General features: G+C 57.8%; 2 protein-coding genes and 1 pseudogene across 39 annotated transcripts in view; 1 reads left to right on the forward strand and 2 right to left on the reverse strand.

Annotated features, from left to right (window-relative positions):
• The first annotated feature begins 228 nt into the window (after window positions 1–228).
• Mybpc3 (myosin binding protein C3) lies at window positions 229–19,644 on the forward strand. The gene is made up of 32 exons (XM_027936684.2): window positions 229–253; window positions 1,311–1,577; window positions 2,091–2,198; window positions 2,269–2,376; window positions 2,462–2,610; window positions 3,326–3,443; window positions 3,977–4,025; window positions 4,183–4,212; window positions 4,369–4,422; window positions 5,164–5,184; window positions 5,394–5,557; window positions 7,310–7,442; window positions 7,648–7,650; window positions 7,754–7,878; window positions 7,959–8,064; window positions 8,159–8,325; window positions 8,697–8,862; window positions 9,430–9,536; window positions 9,637–9,666; window positions 11,086–11,225; window positions 11,427–11,507; window positions 12,315–12,474; window positions 13,093–13,197; window positions 13,286–13,474; window positions 15,992–16,126; window positions 16,262–16,429; window positions 17,072–17,160; window positions 17,336–17,531; window positions 17,768–17,907; window positions 18,089–18,248; window positions 18,342–18,478; window positions 18,759–19,644. Exons 1-32 carry the CDS (start codon window positions 229–231, stop codon window positions 19,116–19,118), a joined length of 3,990 nt encoding a protein of 1,329 aa, XP_027792485.2. The 3' UTR covers window positions 19,119–19,644.
• Window positions 13,515–15,661, reverse strand: LOC114093822 (methylthioribulose-1-phosphate dehydratase-like; annotated as a pseudogene).
• A 1,013-nt stretch (window positions 19,645–20,657) lies between the features above and the next one.
• Madd (MAP kinase activating death domain) overlaps window positions 20,658–23,152 on the reverse strand; it is a 45,838-nt gene continuing 43,343 nt past the window's right edge. For 22 of the 38 annotated variants that reach the window (XM_071616193.1, XM_071616213.1, XM_071616206.1 and 19 more), the window contains 2 exons: window positions 21,993–22,039; window positions 20,658–21,674 (listed from right to left, as the gene is read on the reverse strand). In XM_071616193.1, the coding sequence (XP_071472294.1) occupies window positions 21,570–21,674; window positions 21,993–22,039 (152 nt within the window). In that variant the 3' untranslated portion in view covers window positions 20,658–21,569. The remainder of the gene's footprint in view (window positions 21,675–21,992; window positions 22,040–23,152) is intronic. The other 16 variants (XM_071616232.1, XM_071616231.1, XM_071616230.1 and 13 more) reach the window with 1 other exon arrangement.

Here is a 23,152-nt window from a genome sequence, read left to right on the forward strand (position 1 = left end):
TGGGGGGGGAGGGACAGAAGCCAACCAGAGAAGACATGGCCTTACCTTCTCCCTAGAGGGACCTCAGCTCCCTGGAATTTGTCTATATTTAGCAGGTGGCTGGGCAGGAGGCAGATAAGCAGAGCTGGGGAGGGGGGAGGTCCCCATATATAGCAGAAAGGACAGGACCCCGCTCAGTCCCTCCTTAGGTGGCCTGTGCTGCTTGGTGCGGGTGTGACCTCTCTCGAGATGCCTGAGCCAGGGAAAAAGCCAGGTAGTCCCCGGCAGGGGGTTGGGGCTGGATGTGGGGGCAGGGGGTCTGTACAGGTGGAGAGCAGGGGTGGGGATGGTTTCTGAGGGGGGGTCAGTGATCCCAGGTTGGAAGGGGACAGTCCTCTTCAGTCTGTTTTTGATTCTGTTTCTCTTTCCAAGCCTCTGATGAGACTGAGGATTAACCCAGCTTCTCCAAGATGGGAGAGGGCCTAGGCAGGAAGCGCCCAGGACCATCACTCCATTCTCAGAGCCCTAGGGGGTCCCTCTCTGTCTTCATCCCCCACTTTGCAGTAAGGGTCTCTGCCAACAGGAGCCCAATTTAAACAAGACTTGAGCCAGCCCCGCTGCAGGCCTGCATGCCGTGGGACCCTGCCTACCCTCTCTGGGTCTTGATTTCTCCATAGATGCAGAGAGGGATTGGGCTGGCTCCTTACCCCTGTGACATTATCTGCTCTGTGAGCCTGCGCCCCTGGAGTGCTCACACCAGGTGTGACCTCCTCGCTGAGTCGGATGCAACCCCTTTTCTCTGGGAGAAAACCGTCAAGAGGCCCCAATTCCAGGACAAGGGCCGAGAAAAATCACAGCCCATGGTCCTGTACCAGGGCTGTGTCCTTGCTAAGGTTGTCCAGGGCAGGGATCCAGGCCCCCAACCCCTGCCCCCTCCCAGGCCAGCTTTATCTCAGTTGCTGATTCTCAGCCTGAGGCCCTTGAAGGACAAATTTAGCCACATTCCAAGTAGACAGAGTACTGGCCCCCTGCCAAGGGCCCCTGTTGGTGGGGGCTGGGTTCACTATTGGTGTCCCCAGGCAAGAAGGGTGGGGGATCTAGTGACAGTCTTGTGTGGCAGTTAGGACCACAGCCCTGTCTCTTCTCCTGCTGGCTGTGTGATCCTAACTTCTCTGCGCCTCAGTGTCCTCGTCTGAGAAATGAACGTGACCGCACCCAACTCATGTTAAATGAGGAGGTCCATGGAAAGTCCGGGGCGCAGGGTTTAGTGATAGCAGCTACAGGGTGCACAGTGAGCCAGGCACCCCTGTAGCCTCCGACTGGCCTTTCAGCCTCTGCCTTCAGCAAGAAGCCGCGGTCAACAGAAGTGGCCGCGGGCAGCCCTGCGGTGTTTGAGGCGGAGACAGAGCGTGCAGGAGTGAAGGTGCGCTGGCAACGAGAGGGCAGCGACATCGCCGCCAGTGACAAGTACTGCCTGGTGGCCGAGGGCAGGCGGCACACGCTGACCGTGCAGGACGTGGGCCCTGCTGACCAGGGCTGCTACGCCGTCATTGCAGGCTCCTCCAAAGTCAAGTTTGACCTCAAGGTCATAGAAGCAGGTAGGAGCTTGGTCGGCCACCCTGGGGGCACCGGAGCTGCCCTGCTCTTGGCCTTGGCTGCCTGCTCCCCTCTGCACACCCCAGTGCCTCCCGGGTCCCTTCCTGCCATTGCCGAGGTGGGAAGGAGGCCCAGCCTGCCCTCTGTGGAGCCGCCTGGCCGGGGCCCACACGCAGATGGCCACTTGGCAGGCCCCATGCTGGCAGGGAAGCCCTGGAGGTGGGCACCCGGGGAGCCCAGCCCAGGCTGGGGGAGGAGAGCAGGGTGGACCTGAGGGCCGTGCTGGATGCTCAGTCTGAGGGTGAATGAAAGGCAAGATGCAGGCTGGCTCCCGGGGCCAGGCTGTGCCATCTCTGGGAGAGGCCCAGGGGACAGGAGGACGTGGCCCAGAGGGATCTGGACACTATCATCCAAGTGAGAAGCCTCGCAGACTGGGGGCTCATGGGGCTGATGCCAGGAGACATGGGGGCTCCCTGATTAGAAACCAGGCCTTGACCCCACTCTGCCCCCTCCAGAGAAGGCAGAGCCCCAACCAGCCCCTGCCCAGGCCCCTGCGGAGGCCCCAGCAGCCCCAGGAGAAGCCCTGGCTACTGAGCCGGAAGGAAGCGCCCCAAGTCCCGAAGGTGAAAGGGGTTGGACAGGGCCAGCGGGAAGGGGTGTCCCAGGGCAAGTCTCAAAGGCCTCTGCTCACAGGGTCAAGCTCAGCAGCCCCCCATGGCCCTGCCCCTGGGGGCTCTGGAGCCCCTGATGATCCCATTGGTCTCTTCGTGATGAGGCCGCAGGATGGCGAGGTGACGGTGGGTGAGTGTGGGCGGCTCCGCCCAGGGCTGGTGTGGGAGGGAGGCAGCAGGGCACCCCAAGCCCAGCGCATCACCCTCTCTGGCAGGGGGCAGCATCACCTTCTCAGCTCGAGTGGCCGGGGCCAGCCTCCTGAAGCCACCCACCGTCAAGTGGTTCAAGGGCAAGTGGGTGGACCTGAGCAGCAAGGTGGGCCAGCACCTGCAGCTGCATGACAGCTACGACCGGGCCAGCAAGGTGGGAGTCCGAGCCTGCAGGAGGCTTGGGGACGGCGCCCTGGGGACACTGGGCAGGGGACCTGGAGAGCCCCCGGGAGGCACAAGGGGTACAGGGGACAGCATGAGACTGGGAGGTGCAGGGGTCAGGGACCAGGGCACACAGGGAGCATGGCGAGGTTGAGAGAGGGTTGTGGGGGACTTAGGGGACCCCTGGGAACTCAGGAAGGCTGGGGAGTCCCGGGAACCCTGGGGGAGACCAGCTTGGGAGCTGGTCCAGTCCTGGGGTGGATGGGTATCAGAGCTCAAGGGATTGGCCAGAATCATTCCTCATTAGACGAAGAAACCAAGGCTGGAGATGCAAAGTCATTTCTCCAAGGTCACCCACAGGCCTAGAACCTTAAGCTCCCTGTGCTTTGACTCCTAGCCTCTGCTTCTTTCAGTCTTGCACAGTCCACCACTGACAAGGGCGACTCTAGCAGGGCAGGGCCAACATATCCAGCTGTGCAGGCTGTGCACTGCCCCAAATGGCCTTATATTAAGTGGCTACCGCTGGCCTTGTAGCCGCCTCACGGTCTTGAGAGGTGGAGCCTTTTTCTAGTTTATACAAAGCTCCACATGGGTTAGCTGACCCTGGGGGCATGAGAAGGCTGGGAGGCATTGCCATGCCCAGTCTGCCTTTGGGGGGGAAGGACAATATCTCCTGGCCCCAGTCTCCTGAGTCACCTACCCCACAGGTCTACCTGTTTGAGTTGCACATCACCGATGCCCAGGCCAGCTCTGCTGGTGGCTACCGCTGCGAGGTGTCCACCAAGGACAAATTTGACAGCTGCAACTTCAACCTCACCGTCCATGGTGAGGGGCGCCTGGTGTCTGTCCTGGGCTCGTAGTCCCCGGGGGCTCTGGCCTCCCATATCTGCCTCTGTTTCCCAACTCTAAGGAGGGTACCTGGCCTTGGCCAGACACCAGTGCTGACCACATCCCCAGTGCTGACCCATCCCCGGGCGGCTTGCTCATGGTGTGGGGGACCTCCACAGAGCTTTGGGGGTGGGCTTGGGACAGAGTCCTGAAGTCAGCTGGGGTGGACTCTGCTTTAGTCCTCTTAGTGTCCCTGGCTCTTGGCACAGAGCCAACGAGTGTTGTGGGGGAGGCGAAGGACAAACTGAGGTGAGGTCAGTGGGGCTGCCCCTAATGGGGTTAGGGACCATAAATGTCCCACTCCCTGGTAACTTGACCTGTGGAAGGCGGAGAAAGTGGGGTCCTGGGACAGATGCCCACCCTCAGGGGGACCTGGATGGGCAGATCTTGTGGATACTCAGAGACCCCAGGGAAGGGCTTCTCCAGCGGCCCCCCTGAAGCTCCCTCTCCTGTCTCCTTTGTGGTCCCAGAGGCCATTGGCCCCGGAGACTTGGACCTCCGATCAGCTTTCCGCCGCACGTGAGTGGCCGTCTCTCCTAATGGCCTGGGGAGGCCAGTGATGGAGGCTGAGGCCCGTGGAGTCAGGGTTGGGGGTGAGGTGGGGGAGGGGACACAGTCCAGGGAGGTGGGGGCCGGTGAGCTGCCCTGGCAGGTGAGGATACTCTGATCCCCACAGGAGCCTGGCTGGAGGAGGTCGGCGAACCAGGTACCCCTTCCCCAGCCCCACCTGCTCTGAACACAGACCCTGGGGGCGTGGGATGGGCAGGGAGCCCCATCTGGCTAGCCTTTCTTCCTCCCACACACTCGACCCAGCTGCCTCCAGTCCCCTCCAATGAATCCTCATAGGAATCTCTCTCCATAGTGACAGCCACGAGGACACTGGGACTCTGGACTTCAGCTCCCTGCTGAAGAAGAGGTGAGGCCCAGGGAGTCATCTCTGGTGCAGGTATTGAGGTCCAGTTTCAAATCCCAGCACTGTGGTTTTCTAGCTGTGTGGCCTGAGAAACTCACTGCGCCTCTCTGAGCTGGTTTCCATGTCTATCCAGAGGAGTGGTTCCTGCATAGGAAAGAGTTAAAAGTCTGTGCAGATGTGTGAACAGCCATCTTCAGTGTCCTTCACAGTGCACTGTAGTAGACTCTTAGGACCCAGACAGGCTGAGAGAGGGTCCCTGAGGATACAGGAATTGTCCCTCAGCCTGGCCCTACTAACCTGTGCTCTCTCTCTGTCCTCTCCCTCCCTCTCCTCCGGCTCCTCCATTGTGGCTGGTGTCGCTGCGGCCCAGAGAGTAAGGAACAGGGTCTGGGTGCTGTGGGGCAGCAGGGTGCTGGTGGGCGTTGAACTGACCCTTTGGGGATCCACACGGTCTCTGCCAGGGTTTGGTGAGAGACGCAGACCAGGGTGAGGCTCCCCACTGCCTGGGGTGAGTCTGAGCCTCGGGTTGCTCCTGGTGCCCCCGATGCCACCCAGGTGTCTATGGGACTTTAGAGGTAACGAGGAAAGGCGTCACACACTGGAGGTCCTGCCCGGTCCCTCCAGCGTGTCATTGGTACCCCATAAATGTTGGGGTGCGAGTGTGGGAGGAGGTTAAGGCCCGGGTCTTGGTGGGGAGGTGCCCAGACCTCTAATGTGTCCCTGCCCTTTCCACCCCACCTGGAGCAGCAGTTTCCGGACCCCGCGGTGAGTACCCACAAAGCCCGCAGCTCAGGTCCCCTCCCCAGCCTCAGCCTCCCAAGCCCCACGGGCCCCCAGACTCTGCCCGGACCCCCGCAGAAGGGAAGGGGCAGAGGGCAGGCGCAGCCCCGCTCCTAGGTCCTGGGTCCCCAGAAGCCCCACCCCCCAGGCGACAGGGGATGCCCCGACCTCTCAGCACGGCCTGCGGGACACAGGGACCCAAAGCTGGAGGCGCCAGCCGAGGAGGACGTGTGGGAGATCCTGCGCCAGGCACCCCCCTCCGAGTACGAGCGCATCGCCTTCCAGCACGGCGTGACCGACCTGCGCGGCATGCTCCGGAGGCTCAAGGGCATGAAGCGCGACGAGAGGAAGAGCACAGGTTAGCCTTCCCCCGGGGCGGCAGAGGAGGAGCCTGGCTCAGCCCAGAGAGGGACACAGGAGAAGGAGCCCGGCTCAGCCCAGAGAGGGACAGAGGAGTAGGAGCCTGGCTCAGCCTAGGGACTGGAGAGGAGCAGGGCCAGGTTAACGCCTCCCAGTGCCCAGGTTAGCTCCGCTCCTCACAGACAGAAAATGAAGCCAAGGTTAGCTCAGAGAGGACCACAAGTTAACCCTCCTCACTGTGTCAAAACTAGGGGCCCCTTCTTTCTCTGACCCTCTCTGAAAAGGGAAGAAACCTGGTTACCCCTCCCCACCTGGGAAGAAGAGGGAAGAGGCTGCCTTAGCCCGAGAGCCGGCCGCCTGGTCCTCTTCACAGATAGACAAAGCAGGAGGCCATGGGGTAGCCCATCTTCCTTCCAGGCAGGTCAAGCAGGAGGGCCCAGGCTAGCCCTTCCCCATCATCTGATGGACACAGGCTGGTGTGAGCAGGACAACAGTGGCCGTGCTGCCTGCTCAACCCCGTGTCCTCAGGGTCTAGCATGGTGCCTGGCACACAGTGAGTCCACTCTGTAAGGACCTTCAGTGTCCAGGCAGGGCCATGGAAAGTGAGCTCCTCCCCTCACACACACACACACACACACACACACACACACACACACACGCACATGCTCCTGGGAAGCTGGTTCATTCCTCCCTGGCCACCTGCCACTGCCTCTCAGACCCGGTTGCATGGACGGCGGCCTAGCCCTGACCTGCACGGTGGCCCCCATTGGTATCGGGAATCTCTTCATGATGAACCTCTGAACTTCTGGCCAAGGCCTGCAGGGGACTGAGGAGCAGCAAATGGGCAGAGGAAGTCCCAGGGGACAGGCACATCTTGTAGTGAGAGTAACAACAGTAAAAAACAAAACAACGACAACAAAAAGCCCCCAGGACCTAATAAGCCAGGTGCCAAGTGATTTACATGAAACCTTATTTGCTTCTCTCAACACCCAGATGTAGGGGCCATTATCATGTCCATTTTACAAGTGAGGAAACTGAGGCACAGAGAGGTTGTTTAAGGAGCTAGCTCAAGACCACAGAACGCCAGGCAGAGCTCTGCTCCTGCCCCAGAGTCTCCAGGTCCAGCCAGGGCGTCTGAGGGCTCGGGATCCTCCTCTGCGTGGCAGGTAGAGCCTGGCTCCCTCGCGGTGCTGGGTTTACAGTCCTGACTGCAAGAGGAGGCTCATCGTGGGCCAGCCCTGGGCTCCAGACCCAGCTCGGCCACTACCAGTGGGGCTGGTGGCCTTGGGCCAGTCATCCCTGACTCCTGTGTCCCTCGTGCAGCACAGGGCACAGGACATTGGCCTCGAGAGCTGAGCTGGAGAGCGCTGGGTGGGGTGCACCCGGTAGGAGTGCAGAACTGTTTAACCCTGCTGTTAAACAGGGGCAAGAAGAAGAGGAGGTCCATTTTCCCATCCCTGGCTTTCTGACAAGCTTCTGTCTTTCTGGAAGCTTCTAACTCTGTCCCTAAACCAAGCAGGTGGAGAGGACCTCAAGGAAGACAAGACGAGAGAGAGAGAGAGAGAGAGAGAGAGAGAGAGAGAGAGAGAGAACAGAGATGGCGAAGCTGTCATAGTAGAGACACAGAGGCAGAGGCAGGGAGAGACGTGGGGCTGGCGGAGGACATGGGTGCCTGCCGCAGCCACCATGCTGTGCCTGGGGGAGCAGGGTGCGGGCAGCAGGCTGGCTGGGGCTGAGGGGTGGTGCTCAGCCTTTCAGAAGAAGCTGCAGCCGGCCTACCAGGTGAGCAAGGGCCACAAGATCCGGCTGACAGTGGAGCTGGCCGACCCTGACGCCGAGGTCAAGTGGCTTAAGAACGGACAGGAGATCCAGATGAGCGGCAGGTGCGGCAGGGTGGGCGCGATCCTGGGCTGGGGCGGGTGGGCCATCCTCCCTGCCCCGCCACCCCTGTGTCTCTGTGTCCTCCCCCATGGCTCCCTCCCTGGATCTACTCCCATCTTTCTGACTCTGCCCTTGTCCCCTCTTGGTCTCTCTCTGGGTCTCACTTCCTCCCGTGGGGACGCTCCAATGGCCCCTTCTGTTTCATAGCAAGTAAGTCCCTCCTGGATGGCTTGGGCGGGGGGCATGGGATGGGGCACCCAGGCTGGAAGGGCGTCTGTGGCCCCCCCGGCACTCCCCTGTGGCCCCTGCGCAGGTACATCTTCGAGTCTGTTGGCACCAAGCGCACCCTGACCATCAGCCAGTGCTCGCTGGCCGACGACGCGGCCTACCAGTGCGTGGTGGGCGGTGAGAAGTGCAGCACCGAGCTCTTCGTCAAAGGTGGGCTGGGGACCCAGAGGCCCAGGGAAGGGAGCCATGGCTGTGGGGGGCTGGCCCTCATGCTGTCCTTGCCTGGACAGAGCCCCCTGTGCTGATCACGCGGGCCCTGGAGGACCAGCTGGTGATGGTGGGGCAGCGCGTGGAGTTTGAGTGCGAAGTGTCCGAGGAGGGGGCCCAGGTCAAATGGTGGGTGCCAGGGGCCTGGGGATGTGGTCCGGGCGCGGGTGGGGTCCTCTTCCCAGAGGAGGCCACAGCCCTTGCTGCCCACCCATCCGGCCAGGCTGAAAGATGGGGTGGAGCTGACCCGGGAGGAGACCTTCAAATACCGGTTCAAGAAGGACGGACGGAGACACCACCTGATCATCAACGAGGCGACGCTGGAGGACGCCGGGCACTATGCCCTGCGCACCAGCGGGGGCCAGGCGCTGGCCGAGCTCATCGTGCAGGGTGAGGCCCAGGGAGGGATAGCGGGCCCTCAGCCTCAACCCCACCCAGCCTCATGGAGCCATCAGGCAAACCTGGGGTCGAGGCTGTGTGACCTTGAGCTGTCACTTGGCTACCTGTGCCTTGTCTTTCCACCTGTAAAACAGGATGACTGAGGAGCCACTTCAGAGGGTGTTGGGAGGGCCAGCTGGGCTGGGCAGCTGAACCCCAGGTCCCTTGTGTACACGGCACCACCAGGTACACCACGTCACACATGCACACGCGTGTTCACGTACTCGCACCTGCCAGACGAGCACGCGGTACCCGAGCACCCGCAGGGATTGACCCCCGCACCAGACCCCCTCCCGGGCTCACTGTCCCCGCCTGTCCCCCAGAGAAAAAGCTGGAGGTGTACCAGAGCATCGCGGACCTGGCGGTGGGCGCCAAGGACCAGGCTGTGTTCAAGTGTGAGGTCTCCGATGAGAACGTGCGCGGCGTGTGGCTGAAGAATGGGAAGGAGCTGGTGCCCGACAGTCGCATAAAGGTGTCCCACATTGGGCGGTGAGTGCACTGGGTGTGTGTGGGGGGGCAGGTGGACGGAGACACACAGAGATGGGGAGAGAGACAGGCAGAGACAGATGAGACGGCGAGGGAGGAAAAGAGACGGGAGGAGAGTTACACGGAGACAGAAAAATAGGGAGAGACGGGGAGAGTCTGCATCAGAGACGCAGCAGGACCGAGCAGTACCAGATCCGCAGGGTCAGAGCCCATGCCCTGCCCCCCACTTGTGACCAGAGCCCGGGGACAGGCTGCTGCGGAGGCGGGCTCTGGCCAGAGGCCTCTGCTCTCCAGCCTCTGCTCCTGGCTGCGCATCTGGGCTGCCGTGCTGGGCCCGAGGTCACAGAGATTACCGACCAGCCCTGCTTGGCCTCTAGGGCCCGGCCAAGGGGACACTGTGCAGAAACCACTGTCATGCCGCCCACCTGTGAAAACAGTCGAGGGAGCCGGGAAATGTGAAAATGGAGAAATGGAGCATTTTTAAAGAGCCAGAACACAGAGGAGCAGGGTGTCTGTGGGGCCAGGGGTGCATGGCCCAGTGAGGTCCCCTGAGCCACCGCTGCCCTGCAGGGTTCACAAGCTGACCATTGACGATGTGACACCTGAGGACGAGGCCGACTACAGTTTTGTGCCCGAGGGCTTCGCCTGCAACCTGTCAGCCAAACTGCACTTCATGGGTGAGCAGCTCCAGGGTGCGGTGGGGGCAGCAGGACCAGGAGCCCTCGGGGCTGGTCCCTGCCCTGGCCCTGGTGCCATTTACTCTTGTTTCTCTTGCAGAGGTCAAGATTGACTTTGTGCCCAGACAGGGTGAGTCCCGGGGTCCCTGTGCTCTGCTCACTTCCCCACACCCAGCCAAGTCTCCCGTCCACCCCAGACATGGGGAAGAGCAAGGGTCCTGGGTGGGGGGCCTGAGGACCAGCTCCAGCTCTGCCACTCGTCCCCACCGTCAGTTATGATCTCTCTGGCCTCAGTTTCCTCAACTCTGAAATGGGGGTGTTGCTGGCGCATCTTCCATAGCGTGGTTATGGGGATAAGAGACTGTGCGAGATGTCAAAAGGTGTTGCAAATGTGAGGTTTTGTTATTACATCTCTATACAATTAATTTTTTTTTTTACTTTTAAATGGACACAATGCCTTTATTTTGCTTGCTTGTTTATTTATTTATTTTGGGGTACCAGGGATTGAAGTCAGGGGCACTCGACCACTGAGCCACATCCCCTGGTCTATTTTGTATTTTATTTAGAGACAGAATCTCACTGAGTTGCTTAGCATCTTGCTTTTGCTGAGGCTGGCTTTGAACTGGGTGATCCTCCTGCCTCAGCCTCCCAAACCTCTGGATTACAGTAGTGCACCACCACACCTGACTTGTTTATTTATATTTTATGTGGTGCTGAGGATTGAACCCAGGGCTTCACACATGCTAGACAAGTGCTCTACCACTGAGCCCCAGCCCCAGCCCTAGGTTAAGCCTTAATCAGATATTTTAGTGTTCTAACTTCAGAATAGTCCAGGAGGAGGCCTGTTCTGTCCAGCTCCCTGCTTTTCAAACTGGGTTCAGTTAACATTAACTCATTGAAAAAGGGTTCCACGGTGAAGTAGATTTGGGAAACACTCAATTGATCCACCTCCCTGTCAATTCAGGAGGTCAGTGATATGTTAAAGGCTCTGGGAAGTTCTGCAGAAAGGAAACACACTGGACTTGATTTCACTCAGGGCTTCTAATTTTTTTGGCCATGGAAGCTGTTTTTTTTTTTTTTTTTTTGTGTGTGTGTGTGTGTGTTCCCCCAAGCACAATGCTGCACCAGGGTGACCTGAATGTTAAAAACATCCCAAAGAACTTCCTAGGGCAATGGAATGTTCTAGATCTCAATTGGGTTGGTGGTTACACAAGTGTATACATTTGTCAAAACTCATAAAACTATGCTCATATCTGTACATTTAACTCTGCGTAAATGACACTTGAGTGAAACTGATAAAAACCCAATAACAGGGCCTGAGATTGTGGCTCAGAGGTAGAGCACTTGCCTAGCACACAAGGGTCCCTGGGTTCGATCCTCAGCACCACATGAAAATAAATAAATAAAATAAAGGTATTGTGTCCAACTACAACTAAAAAAAAAAGTATCTTTAAAAAAACCCAATAACATAGGCCCCAGTGCCCCCTCCCAGTGACCTGTCTCCTCCCTTGCCCCTCCCCTTCTTCTGACCTGTGCCATTGCACCCTAGAACCTCCCAAGATCCACCTGGACTGCCCGGGCCGCACACCGGATACCATTGTGGTTGTGGCTGGGAACAAGCTGCGCCTGGATGTCCCAATCTCTGGGGACCCTGCTCCCACTGTGATTTGGCAGAAGACCATCACCCAGGTACTGTGGCTCCCCCTTACTTTCCCATCTGTAATGGTGTGTGAGACCACCCACCCCACCCCACATGGGGCCGGCCACTCACTGGGAGCTTGGGGTTCTGCTGGACGTGAGGAAGGACTAGGCAGGTGTCAGGTAGCGGGCAGGAGGGGCTGGGGATGAGGAGCCCCTCTGTTCCTTACTCCCGTCTTGCTCTGTCCCCAGGGGAAGAAGGCCCCAGCCCAGCCAGCCCCGGATGCTCCAGAGGACGCAGGTGCCAGTGACGAGTGGGTGTTTGACAAGAAGGTGAGTGAGGCTGATGTAAGGACATGGCTCATTGTTCTCCGTCATTTCTACCCGTGTGCTGTCCACTCGGGCAAAGGTTCCATGGACCTCCACACCTGGCCAGATATGTACCTGTACCTGCCCAGGCAGGGTCTCCATGGATGAACCCTCACACCTCAAGGTACACTTACACTGTGGAGTAAGTAACTGACCAGGCCCTCACAAAGGCATTGATGCCCTTGACCTTGACAGGAAGCCCTTGTGATGGGGCTGCCGGCTCCCTTGACTTGGGGCTTCCTCCCAGCGAGGGAGTGGGTTTCCCTGGCATCCCCCAGTCACTGCAGCTGCCTGGGCACCAGGTCTGCTTCACCCCCAGCCCTGTTTTGTATTTTATTTAGAGACAGGGTCTCGCTGAGCTCCTTAGCATCTTGCTCTTGCTGAGGCTGGCTTGGTCTCCTGGCCGCTGGGATTACAGGCAGTGCCACCGCTCCTTCTGCACCTGGCATCTTGATGGATCCTTACAGTAGCTCTGTGGGATGGTATTATTCCCAGTGAACAGGGAAACTGAGGCACAGAGGTGTTTGTCCAAGGTCCTAAGACAAAGCCAAAGCTAGAGCTAGAGCCCCTTGGCCCAGTGTCCTACCCAGTGTAGGTGCCACGTGAAGGTCTCCAACTGGATGCTTTCCTGGGTGCAGTTTCCTTCAGGCTTGGACTTCCCACGGATCTGGTGCTGAGTTCCTCCCCACCTCAGGGTTGTTGGCTATTGCAGAGGCTGGAGGGGCCTCAGGAGTCTGACTTGGGCCTCTCTCCGCTTCTCCTCCCCTTCAGCTGCTATGTGAGACTGAGGGCCGGGTCCATGTGGAGACCACCAAGGACCGCAGCATCTTCACAGTTGAAGGGGCAGAGAAAGAGGATGAGGGTGTCTACACTGTCACAGTGAAGAACCCTGTGGGCGAGGACCAGGTCAACCTCACAGTCAAGGTCATCGGTGAGGCCAGCAAGGTCCAGGCCAGAGAAGATGCAAGAGCAACCCTAGGGAGGGCCCATTCACTTATTCAGTCCCTCAATGAATGTCACAGGACATGTGTTGGGCTGGGCCGTGTAATAGATGGAGCAGGTTTTGCTGCCTGCAAGGAGCCTTGTGCTAGGGGGAGATGGAGCAGAAATGCCATTTCCTGCGACATTACTGCTTGTGAGCCGAGTCTGAAGTGCTGTGGGGGTGCTGAGATGCAGCAATCACTTGTGCCTGGAGGCAGGGGGTGGTAGAAGGCTGAGAAGATGGGGTGGTGGGGGAAGGAAGGCCAGGCAGAGGAGACTGCAGGGGCAGAAGGCATGGAAGGCTTTGGGGTATGCAGGATGGATGACAGAATTCCTCCTAGGTGGAGGCCCCGGGGAGGTCGAGAATAGGAGTTGGGATGGGGGTGACTCTGGGCAGCAGGGAGCCAGAGGGGCTGAGTGCAGGCCTAAGACATCATCAGAAACGCATTCTAGAAAGATCTCTTTGGCTTTAGGGGAGTGGAAGCAGCCTGGAGTTGTTGGTTGGGATGGTCAGGGACTAGCAAGCCTGCGTGGGGCAGGGCTGATGTGGGTCCTCCCTTCTCTCCAGATGTGCCAGATGCCCCTGCGGCCCCCAAGATCAGCAACGTGGGCGAGGACTCCTGCACGGTGCAGTGGGAGCCGCCTGCCTACGATGGCGGACAGCCGGTCCTGGGTGAGCACCAGGTCACAGGGGTCAGCCAAGGGCAGCCGCCCCACAATGCCTGGGCCCCTGACCAGAGATCCCGCGTCACCCTGGCCAGGCTACATCCTGGAGCGCAAGAAGAAAAAGAGCTACCGGTGGATGCGGCTCAACTTCGACCTGCTGCGGGAGCTCAGCCACGAAGCCAGGCGCATGATCGAGGGCGTGGCCTACGAGATGCGCGTCTACGCAGTTAACGCCGTGGGCATGTCCAGGCCCAGCCCTGCCTCCCAGCCCTTCATGCCTATCGGTGAGCCTGCCCTGCTGGCGCCGTCCCCAGGCCATCACGGTCAAGGGGCCACGTAGTCGCAGCTGCTCTGCTAATAGGCGGCCGCCACGCTAGACATTTACTTACATCCTTGGTCTCATCTAATGTGCAGTCGGGGATAATCTGTCCCGTCTTACAGATGAGGAAACTGAGGCTGGGAGGAGTTCAATGGCCTGCTCCAGATCCCCCACCTCAGACTGTTGGCTATTGCAGATAGCTGTGGGGGTGGAACTGAGCCAAACCATCCTGACCCTGGCTCCTTTTCCCAGCCTCAGTTTCCGCATCTGCACCGTGAGGATAGTGACACTGCACTTCACAGAGCTGCTGTTAGGGTGAAATGTGGTAATGCGGACAGGGTGCCTGGCATACTGCATTGTCTTCTGTTGGCCACTCCCTTCAACCCAGGTTTTTCATGTATGGGATGGGGCAAGAGAAGTGGGGACCTGAGGAGTCTGAAGGGCATCTGTGTGTGGAAAGAGCGTGTTTTGCAGAGGCGTGTTTTGCAGAGACAGCTCCGTGGTCCCTAGGAGGCCATCTGGAATCACTGTCTCCCTGAATCCTCAGTTTCCTCATCCGTGTAATAGGAGCTGGGAGGGTGGAACAGATGCTGGAGGATGTGAGGACACCTCCTCTTCAAGAACCAGCTGTCTGTGGCAGGGCAGGCAAGGCATCCTTGGGCCCAGAGAGGAGGCCCAGAGTGGGGGGATGGCAGGTATGAGGTGTGTCTGTGGGGAGAGGGTCCAGGCTTTCCTTTGAGACTGACATCTGGTTTGTGCAGCTCACTGAATCATGTAGGATATTCTGTTTTATATCAGTTTTTTTTTTTTTTTTTTGGTACTAGGGAGTGAATCCAGGGGTGCTCAACCCCATCCCCAGCCCCTGCTTTTTTAAATATAAAAACACCAAGTAAAAAACTTTTATTCCACTCTCCTGTCATTTAAAATTACATGGATATGAGCAAATACCATTCAATGTCAAAAGATTAAATGTGATCACCTGTAGTATTTAGGGACAAATTAATGGTGTTTTAGCAATTTTTGAGTCATTTAAAAAATGGTCAAGTTTTACTTAAACAATAATCAGGTTTGGTTTTGTATAATTAAACTTTTGTTTGGCTTTTACCATTCCATTTTCTCCAGTTGGGAGCTGTGTAGGTTCAAGTCCTACTTTCTTCATCGATACAGCAATAGCAAACAGTCATAGCTTTCACACCTGGTTTTAGCCTTTTCCCCTGTTTCTCCCCCCCACACACACTTCATGGCGCCTGACTGCACAGGAGTCAGGTATTCACTCATTGCACGGGCCATTCGTTCTTTGAGGTCTTTTCCTTCAGGTGTGTTCTCAATAATAGATAACACTAACATATAATCATATCTAAAATACCTTCCTGAGGTTTATGTCCTTATTCTTTTGATCATCTCTTGATGTGTAATTTTAAACTCTTGTCCTGGAAAGAGGAGGGTGGCCATGACAGAAGCTTTAGAGTGCCTGCTTCTCTCATTGTGTAATCTTTCAATAAAAGAGGAGAGCACTGGCTTTTTTTTTTTTAGCTTCTTAGATGCTGGAGGTCCACTGATATCCTGCTCATTTATATCACAATCACATCTTCTGGTGAATTCATTCCTTTTGCACTCCTGAAGGAGCAATAGGTACAGAGGGGGTGTCTGAGCAAGGGCCCTTAATGGCCCCAGCCCTAAGGGGCTCCAAGCCCATTCTCTCTTGAGGTCGGGCCCAGATGGCTGCAGCTAAGAAAAAGGAGTAGATTTCATTGCTCCACGGACAAGTGGACTCATAGGTCTTTGGTGTAGGAAGAAATTTATGCAGTCCCATGCTTCAAGCTAATTCCTCCTCCAGTCCCAGTGACCCAACCCAGATGGTAAAACTGTTTGCAGAATTCTGGGATCAGGAGTGCTGATGTCCATTGTCCTGTGAGCTGCATCGCTGCAAGCAGCAGTTTCCCTCTGGAGCGTGGCAGCCAGACGAGAGGCACCCATGGTTTCCACCCGGGGCTCCATCCAGTCTACAGCCCCAAGGCCTCCTTTGTATTTGATTTAGATTCAGGGTCTCATTGAGTTACTTAGGGCCTCACTAAGTTGCTGAGGCTGGCTTTGAACTTGCAATCCTCCTGCCTCCACCTCCCAAGCCACTGGGATTACAGGCATGCGCCATCATGCCTGGCCAACCTTTTTTTACTATTATTATAATACTGCATTTATAGCATTCCAGACACTGACAGAGGTGGCTCCTTGTAAGCAGCCGTGTGTCCTCTTGGCTATCTGTTCCTCTTTAGGCCCTTCTTTTGTAGTTGCTGTTTGTTTGTAAGCCAGCCTAGAGAGCTTTTAATGCAGTGGAAATACTCCTGAAAGTGTGTGAAAGCCAGCTGAAGGGCAGGTCCACCAGGCTGAGATTGGCGAGCCCTTGAGGGTCTGGGTCATGGGTCTCCAGGTTTCCTGGACAGAGCAAGCTCACTCAGACCCTCTCTGTCCTCCCCTTTCCCAGGCCCTCCCGGTGAACCCACCCACCTGGCCGTGGAGGACGTCTCGGACACCACAGTCTCTCTCAAGTGGCGGCCTCCAGAACGCGTGGGCGCAGGTGGCCTGGACGGCTACAGTGTGGAATACTGCCAGGAGGGCTGTGAGTGCTGCCTGGGGCGCTGCCCCCTGCCAGGCCGGCACCAGCACCCTGCTGGCCCCCAGACGGCCTTCGGAAGGGTGGGCAGCAGGGTGGGTATGACACAGCCTGTGGCCTGACCTCCCTGCCCCCTCCCAGGCTCTGAGTGGGTGGCTGCCCTGCAGGGGCTGACAGAGCGCACAGCCATGCTGGTGAAGGACCTGCCTACCAGGGCCCGGCTGCTGTTCCGTGTGCGGGCACACAATGTGGCAGGACCTGGAGCCCCTGTCACCACCAAGGAACCTGTTACAGTGCAGGAGATACTGCGTGAGTGCCACTCGTCACAAGACCTGCTACTGACACTCCAGGCCCTTGATGTCCTGTGGGAACAGTCAGGGAGACTGTCAGAGGAGGGGCCAGGCCTTCATCCATGTCTAATGGTCCTGTTTTTTCCATGTCAGCCCACCAGTTCTAGAACAGGGAGAATATAGGCCACAATCTCCAAGCTCTGTGCTGTGAGTTCCTCATCTCCAACAGGAATGTATTGTCCATGTCCCCAGGACTAGGCACTGGGCCTTGGGATCAGATAAGGTCATCTGGGATCCACTTCCTATTCCTCTATTCCTTGTCCCAACAAAGGATCAATCATGTAAGAATTGGTTCTCTAGATGGAAAAGAGGCAGCAGAGAGCAGAGTGTCTCAAAACCTGTGATTTATCAGCTGTGCAGCCTCAAACAAGTTGCTTACCCTTTCTGATTCCTGCCTCTTGAAGCAGTGTGGTAAAGCTCAAGGGAAGCAGGAGTTTTGTGAATCATTTGGGGCTGAGCGGATTTGGGTTGCTCCGCCCAGCAGGCAGCTTTTTCTTAGCTGCAGCCATCTGGGCCCGACCTCAAGAGAGAATGGGCTTGGAGCCCCTTAGGGCTGGGGCCATTAAGGGCCCTTGCTCAGACACCCCCTCTGTACCTAAAGAACGGCCACGGCTTCAGCTGCCCAGGCACCTGCGCCAGACCATCCAGAAGAAGGTCGGGGAGCCTGTGAACCTCCTCATTCCTTTTCAGGTAGGCTGGCCCCATTCCCTGTCCCTGAGGGGAGAGGACACTGTGTTATCCACATCCAACAGAAGGATGGCTCAAGACTGACCAGACCCGGTGGCCTCATCCATGTACTTGAGGCTGGGGTAGTGGCCAGCCCTTGGAGAGAGCCAGTTCAGGGTTAAGCAGTCCTTCCCACTAGGGCAAGCCCCGGCCTCAGGTGACCTGGACCAAAGAGGGGCGGCCACTGGCAGGCGAGGAGGTGAGCATCCGCAACAGCCCCACGGACACCATCCTGTTCATTCGGGCTGCCCACCGCATGCACTCAGGCACCTACCAGGTGACAGTGCGCATCGAGAACATGGAGGACAAGGCCACGCTGGTCCTGCAGATCGTGGGTGCGTGGCCCCGGGACCTTCCTCTGAGCCCAGTTGTCTCTCATGCCTGAGCTGGGCTGTGGGGCCCAGGCCAGGCCTGGAGACTCAACCCACAGCATCCCACTTTCCATCCCTGCTGAAGGTGGCCGGCCAGGTCCTGGCTGGCAGAGGGAGGGACTCCCAGGGGCTGGTGCCACCGGCTCTTGCTCAGGCAGCATCAGAAGGTGCAGTGATCCAACCAGATCTGTCTCCTGCAGACAAACCAAGTCCTCCTCAGGATATTCGGGTCACTGAGGCCTGGGGCTTCAATGTGGCTCTGGAGTGGAAGCCACCCCAAGATGATGGCAACACAGAGATCTGGGGTTACACAGTACAGAAAGCTGACAAGAAGACCATGGTGAGCCTAGGCCCCATGGGTCATCCTGAGGTCCAGCTGTCCTTCCCTGTCCTTACCACTTGTCCCCTTTCACCTCTGCTGATCTGGCTCCCTTCAGAGTAGGGGCGGAGTCACCAGGGGTTCCCAAGAGACCCCTGGCAGGGGGGACCCAGAGATCCCTCCCTTGTCTCCCGCCCCCCAGGAATGGTTCACTGTCTTGGAGCATTACCGCCGTACCCACTGTGTAGTGTCCGAGCTCATCATTGGCAATGGCTACTATTTCCGGGTCTTCAGCCATAACATGGTGGGTCCCAGCGACAGGGCAGCCACCACCAAGGAGCCTGTCTTTATCCCCAGACCAGGTGCTGTACCCTCACTCCCACCCCAGGGGAGTTGTGTAGGGAGGGAAGCCTAGCTTGAGGTGGCTCTCTTGGTACTAGTCCTATCACCAACAGGCATCACATATGAGCCACCCAAATACAAGGCCCTGGACTTCTCTGAGGCTCCTAGCTTCACCCATCCCTTGGCGAACCGCTCAGTCATCGCGGGCTACAACATTGTCCTCTGCTGTGCTGTCCGGGGTAGCCCCAAGGTAGGGACTGGGGGCCCTGGTCCAGGAGGCAGGGTCCTCTCCCCAGCCCGCCTCTTTCTGCCTTTGCTCCCCCAGGGACCTATCAGCTTCCTTCCCCTTGGTACTCACTTTGGCTCCAGGTTCATTCCCAGCCTTGGGAGTAGTTTGGGACTCCAGTGGAAGCCCCCAGAGCAATGCCTGGGGTTCCTGTCTGGTCCCCTCTTGCCTGAGATGCTTTCTCTTCCTCCCTCCCTCCCTCCCTCCCTCTCTCCCTTCTTCCCTCTCCTTACCTGACTTACAGCCCAAGATTTCCTGGTTCAAGAATGGCCTGGACCTGGGAGAAGATGCCCGCTTCCGCATGTTCAGCAAGCAGGGAGTGTTGACCCTGGAGATTAGAAAGCCCTGCCCCTTTGACGGGGGTGTCTATGTCTGCAGGGCCACCAACTTGCAGGGCGAGGCACAGTGTGAGTGCCGTCTGGAGGTGAGAGGTGAGGAGCCTGAAGGGCCTGCTCCCAATCATCACTCCCTAAGCCTACCCAGAGCCTTGGAGGTGCAGAAAGCAGGGCAGGGGTGGGGAACCTGGGCTCGACTCGGCCATTCTGGCCTAAGTGCTTCCTCTGACTCTCAGAGTACTGGCCCTGTCATGTCTGATGGGTCCTGACTTCTGAAAAACTGGGAAGACTCAGGTGGCATGGGCTCCTTCTCTCCTACAGTGCCTCAGTGACCAGGCTGGCTCCCAGGGGCAGCCAGGTACGTATTTCAGACCACCCTAACACCCAGGGCTCAAGTAAGAAGCTGAGCCTTGGCCCCTGGTCCAGGGGTGGCCATCAGGAAACCTGTCTACTTAAAGGGAGCCTGTGTCACAGGTACAACCGGATGCCAGCCCACGTGCCAGGAGCCTGGAGAGGCGCTGGAGGAGCCGTCTTCCTGCTGTTGTGTGTGTGTGTGTGTGTGTGTGTACTCTGGGCTGGACTAGGGAGGGACAGGAAGGGCAGCAGTTAGGTGGGCAAGCCTAGTGGGCTCTGCACAGAGGAAACTTTGATAGCTGCTGAGGGAGCTCTCAGATCTCTGGGGTAAAAAGTGGGTAGCCTTAGGAAGTGGTGATTGGGAGTAGGCCCTTCAGGAGGGCACATCTTCTCCACGTATGAGAGCAATAAAAGACCAGTGCAGTCACGGGACTGACTCTTCTTGCCCCGTGTGCTTATTTTCACAGAAATACATAGGGGCATGCACTTGATCTTGGCAGGTATTCTAATTCCCCGATGATGACACAAAGCCCACAGTGGAATCCTGAATATAAAACACATAAGAGGGACCTTGGTCCTCCCTCAGGCATTCACTCCTCAGCTGAGGCAACTCAGGCTGTGGTGAGGAAGGTGGCAGTAATGGCTGGACCCAGGCTTTCCTTCCCAGAACCCTGGGCCTGGGGCACTGTGCAGCCTAATGAAGTTCTGTGCCCACGAGGCCTGTGAGGAGAGCTGACAGATTGCTTTGGCGTCACAGTGAGCAAGGAGCCCATCCCCAACTGTCACTCATGTGGGAGACGGGGCCTATCCAGTTCGGGAAGCTGGGAAGCAGGCGGGGAAAGGGCCAGGAGCGTCAGCACCATCAGGCCTGTTTCCCTGTTGGAGGGGGAATCTAGCAGGTCTCAGAGGTGGCCTGGCAGTGAGGGAGTGCCAGTTTCCCCCATGGCATAGAAATTTCAAAGGCTGGTCCTGGGGTTGTTTCTTAGCGTTCTAACCCACGGGAGACACAATGCTGGCCAAGAGCCCAGAGTGGCCCAGGCCATGTCACAGTATCTCTCTGGACTCTAGGGGACAGGGGACCATGGGCTTGGCTTTTCTGTCATTGTTAAATTAATTTGTTCACGTATCAATGACCAGTTTGGCTGCTCCCTCTAGTGGACAGTTCGCAGCGTCCCAGCCCCCACAGGGCCCCCTGGTGCTGCAGGAAAAAGGAGCTTCTTCCCACAGCCTCTCTCTGGGATCCCAAGCCCAGAGAGCAGGAGGCAGGAGCCGGGGCCTCATACACCAGTGCCCGGTCATGGATGACCTTATCTCCTTCATTCTTTTACTCCATGGTGGTTTCTTAGAGTCCAGGGACAGCCTCTTCAGCCCTGGGCCAAGAGGAGGCATCATTTAACACAAGGTTCCTCAAGCCCGGGCTGAGAGGTGTCATTTAATGCAAGGCAACCAAGGACCAGGGGAGTTAAGGACATTTATTTCACATTCACACAGCTGTACATTTTCTATAAATAACGAGGAGCTGAGATATTTACAATCATCCCCCCACCCCCAGGCCATCTTTCTCTCCTGGCACCTGACACCAGGAGACACTGCCTCATACGGGCATGTACAATGAACTTGGTCCTGGCCGCCTCTCCCTGGTGTCTGGCAGAGCAGCCAGCGGTCTCTGGGACTCTATTGCCCCAATCACTCTGTCTTCTCATGCCAAAGGCCAGGCTGACCATAGGAAAATCGCTGCTCGGCACACAGTGGCCCCTCAGTGCTGCCCCGCGGTGGCAATGGAGCTGTGGTGGGCAGCAGCAGAGCTCATGGCCACAGGTAGGAGCTGCCACTGGGAAATGCACAGGGAAGCTGGGAGGCTGCCACTCACTCCAGCTGCCCCAGCCTCTTGCTTTCCTTTTCCTGCCCACCCCTCGTCTGGAAGGGCAGGCCAGGTTTCCCTCACTGCCCAGAGTGGAACTGCCCAAGGCGCCCTGTCATGCTAGATCACAGAGGACGGGGAGCAGGAATCCTGCACTGGAGGATCATGATGCCGAGGACGAGGAACCACAACACAATGTCTCAAGGACACGCAAGGGTGGATTCATACTGTTCCCCCCAACACACTCTTGAGCCCTGAGGGAACAGTAGGCTGGTCTTCTGGGTAAGGACAGGGAGAAGGTGGAAGGGACTAGCTTAGCTCTGTCACAGACACACGCAAAGACACACTCAAAAGACGTATAACTGGGGACCAGCGAAGCCACAGCGCAGGGCTGGCAGAACGTACACCCATTATCCCCTTCTCAGTCACGGTCACTTGGTGCACTTGGGAGCAGCAGGAGGCAAGGGGTGAGCCCTGGGATGGGCCAGCTGCTTCACCTGCTCCATCAGCTGGAAACAGGCCGGGGCGGAGTTCTGAGGTCCTCTTCACTGCTACGGACTGCAGCCACATACGAGAAGAGACACAACACAGAGTAGCAGATCTCGTGGGCCTACAGAGGACAGGAAAACAGGGAGATCAGTCACTGAGACTCCCAAACTGCACAGTGGAGGGTCTGCCAGGCAGGCAGCTCCTGCCCTAGCTCTGGGCACGGCCTCTGGGCTCCAGGAGCCCCAGGCCAGACCTCGTGTGTGTCCTGCTGGGAGAGGGATCAGCACGTGTGTGTTTATCTCCCAGGGTGGCAGACTTGTTCCTGCTTCAGTTGAATCTTTGCATCTTGACCAAGTCCCCAAGAGAGCCCACCCCTCCTGTCCTAGGTCCCCAGGGAGCCCTGTGCACTGTGGCCACCAGGCTGGGGTGGCATACTCACCATTGGTGTCTTGTACTTGTGGCTCACCACTTCTTTAATTTCAGGAACTAAAACCGGACAGGCAAGAGACAAAACAGAAAGTTCAAAACTAAGAGCGACAGTGCCAGTCTCTAGGCGGCGGCGCCCGGCACCAGGGTCCCCTTTCCCTCTGTGGCCTCTCACAGTGGCTGTAGCAGCTAAGGCTACGACAGAGCAGAGGCTACGGGAGGCTTCTGTCCAGCCAGACTCCTCGGCTAGTCCTCTGAAGTCTGCAGTGGCTTTTTACTTGATGGCTGTGTCCACCCACTTCTTTGGGAGCCCGGGTGGCAGAGGCTGGCCTTTTTCCAGCCTTGGCTGCTGTCCAGGCCCCTGTGGAGCTGCAGTGGGGCAGAAATGGTCGCTAGCCTCTGCCTCACCGTGCTGAGGTGCCTGTGAACTCAGCCCTGACACCAGCCCGCAAGTCTCATGTTAAACATAGTCCCCTTCACTGCCAGCCCCTACAGAGGTCCTGAGGCTGGATGAAGAAGGAACATGACACTAAACCCATAAGATCTGGAAGTGTCCTTCTCTGAGTGACATGAGAAGCCCAGGCCTGCCTGTGTGAGGGAGAGCGTCAGAGGGCTCTGGAGCAGACACACTGAGCAGGAGACAGCGAGTACAGCACCCGGGAAGGGAGGTGACAGGGAGCATCAGGCAAATACACACATGTCCACAGCCCAGAATGCAAGACTAGGAGTCCCCATGCCCCAACCATGCAGGGGCTCTGCTTGGCCAGAGGAAGGAGTAGGGCCCCCAGGTCCAGCCATCACTGAGACTGGGAGGAGGGACATGGCATCCCCTGGAGGCCAGACAAAGTCGGATGAGAGTTGGCCACACCTTCTTCTGACCCTGGGAGGTAGAATTCGGGCACCCAGGGTTAGCAGGGACTGAACTCCTTAGAGCAAGAAGCCCTGGGTCATTCTCCTAAATTGGAAGAGTCCCCACACATCTCTCGGGCAGAAGAGAGAAGGGAGCACAGCAGGGAGAGAACTTGGAAGAGTGAGCCAGCACGAGGGGGTGGAAAGGAAGAGGCGGGAAGAGAAAGGAAGAGACAAACTGGCAATGTGAGCAGCCGGCTGGTTGAAGGGAGCCCGCCCACCCCTGCAGGGCCCGAGGCAGGGGCCTGGGAGGCAGCACGAGCC

This window comes from Marmota flaviventris, chromosome 9 (assembly GCF_047511675.1).
Source record: "Marmota flaviventris isolate mMarFla1 chromosome 9, mMarFla1.hap1, whole genome shotgun sequence".
Classification (NCBI taxonomy): domain Eukaryota; kingdom Metazoa; phylum Chordata; class Mammalia; order Rodentia; family Sciuridae; genus Marmota; species Marmota flaviventris.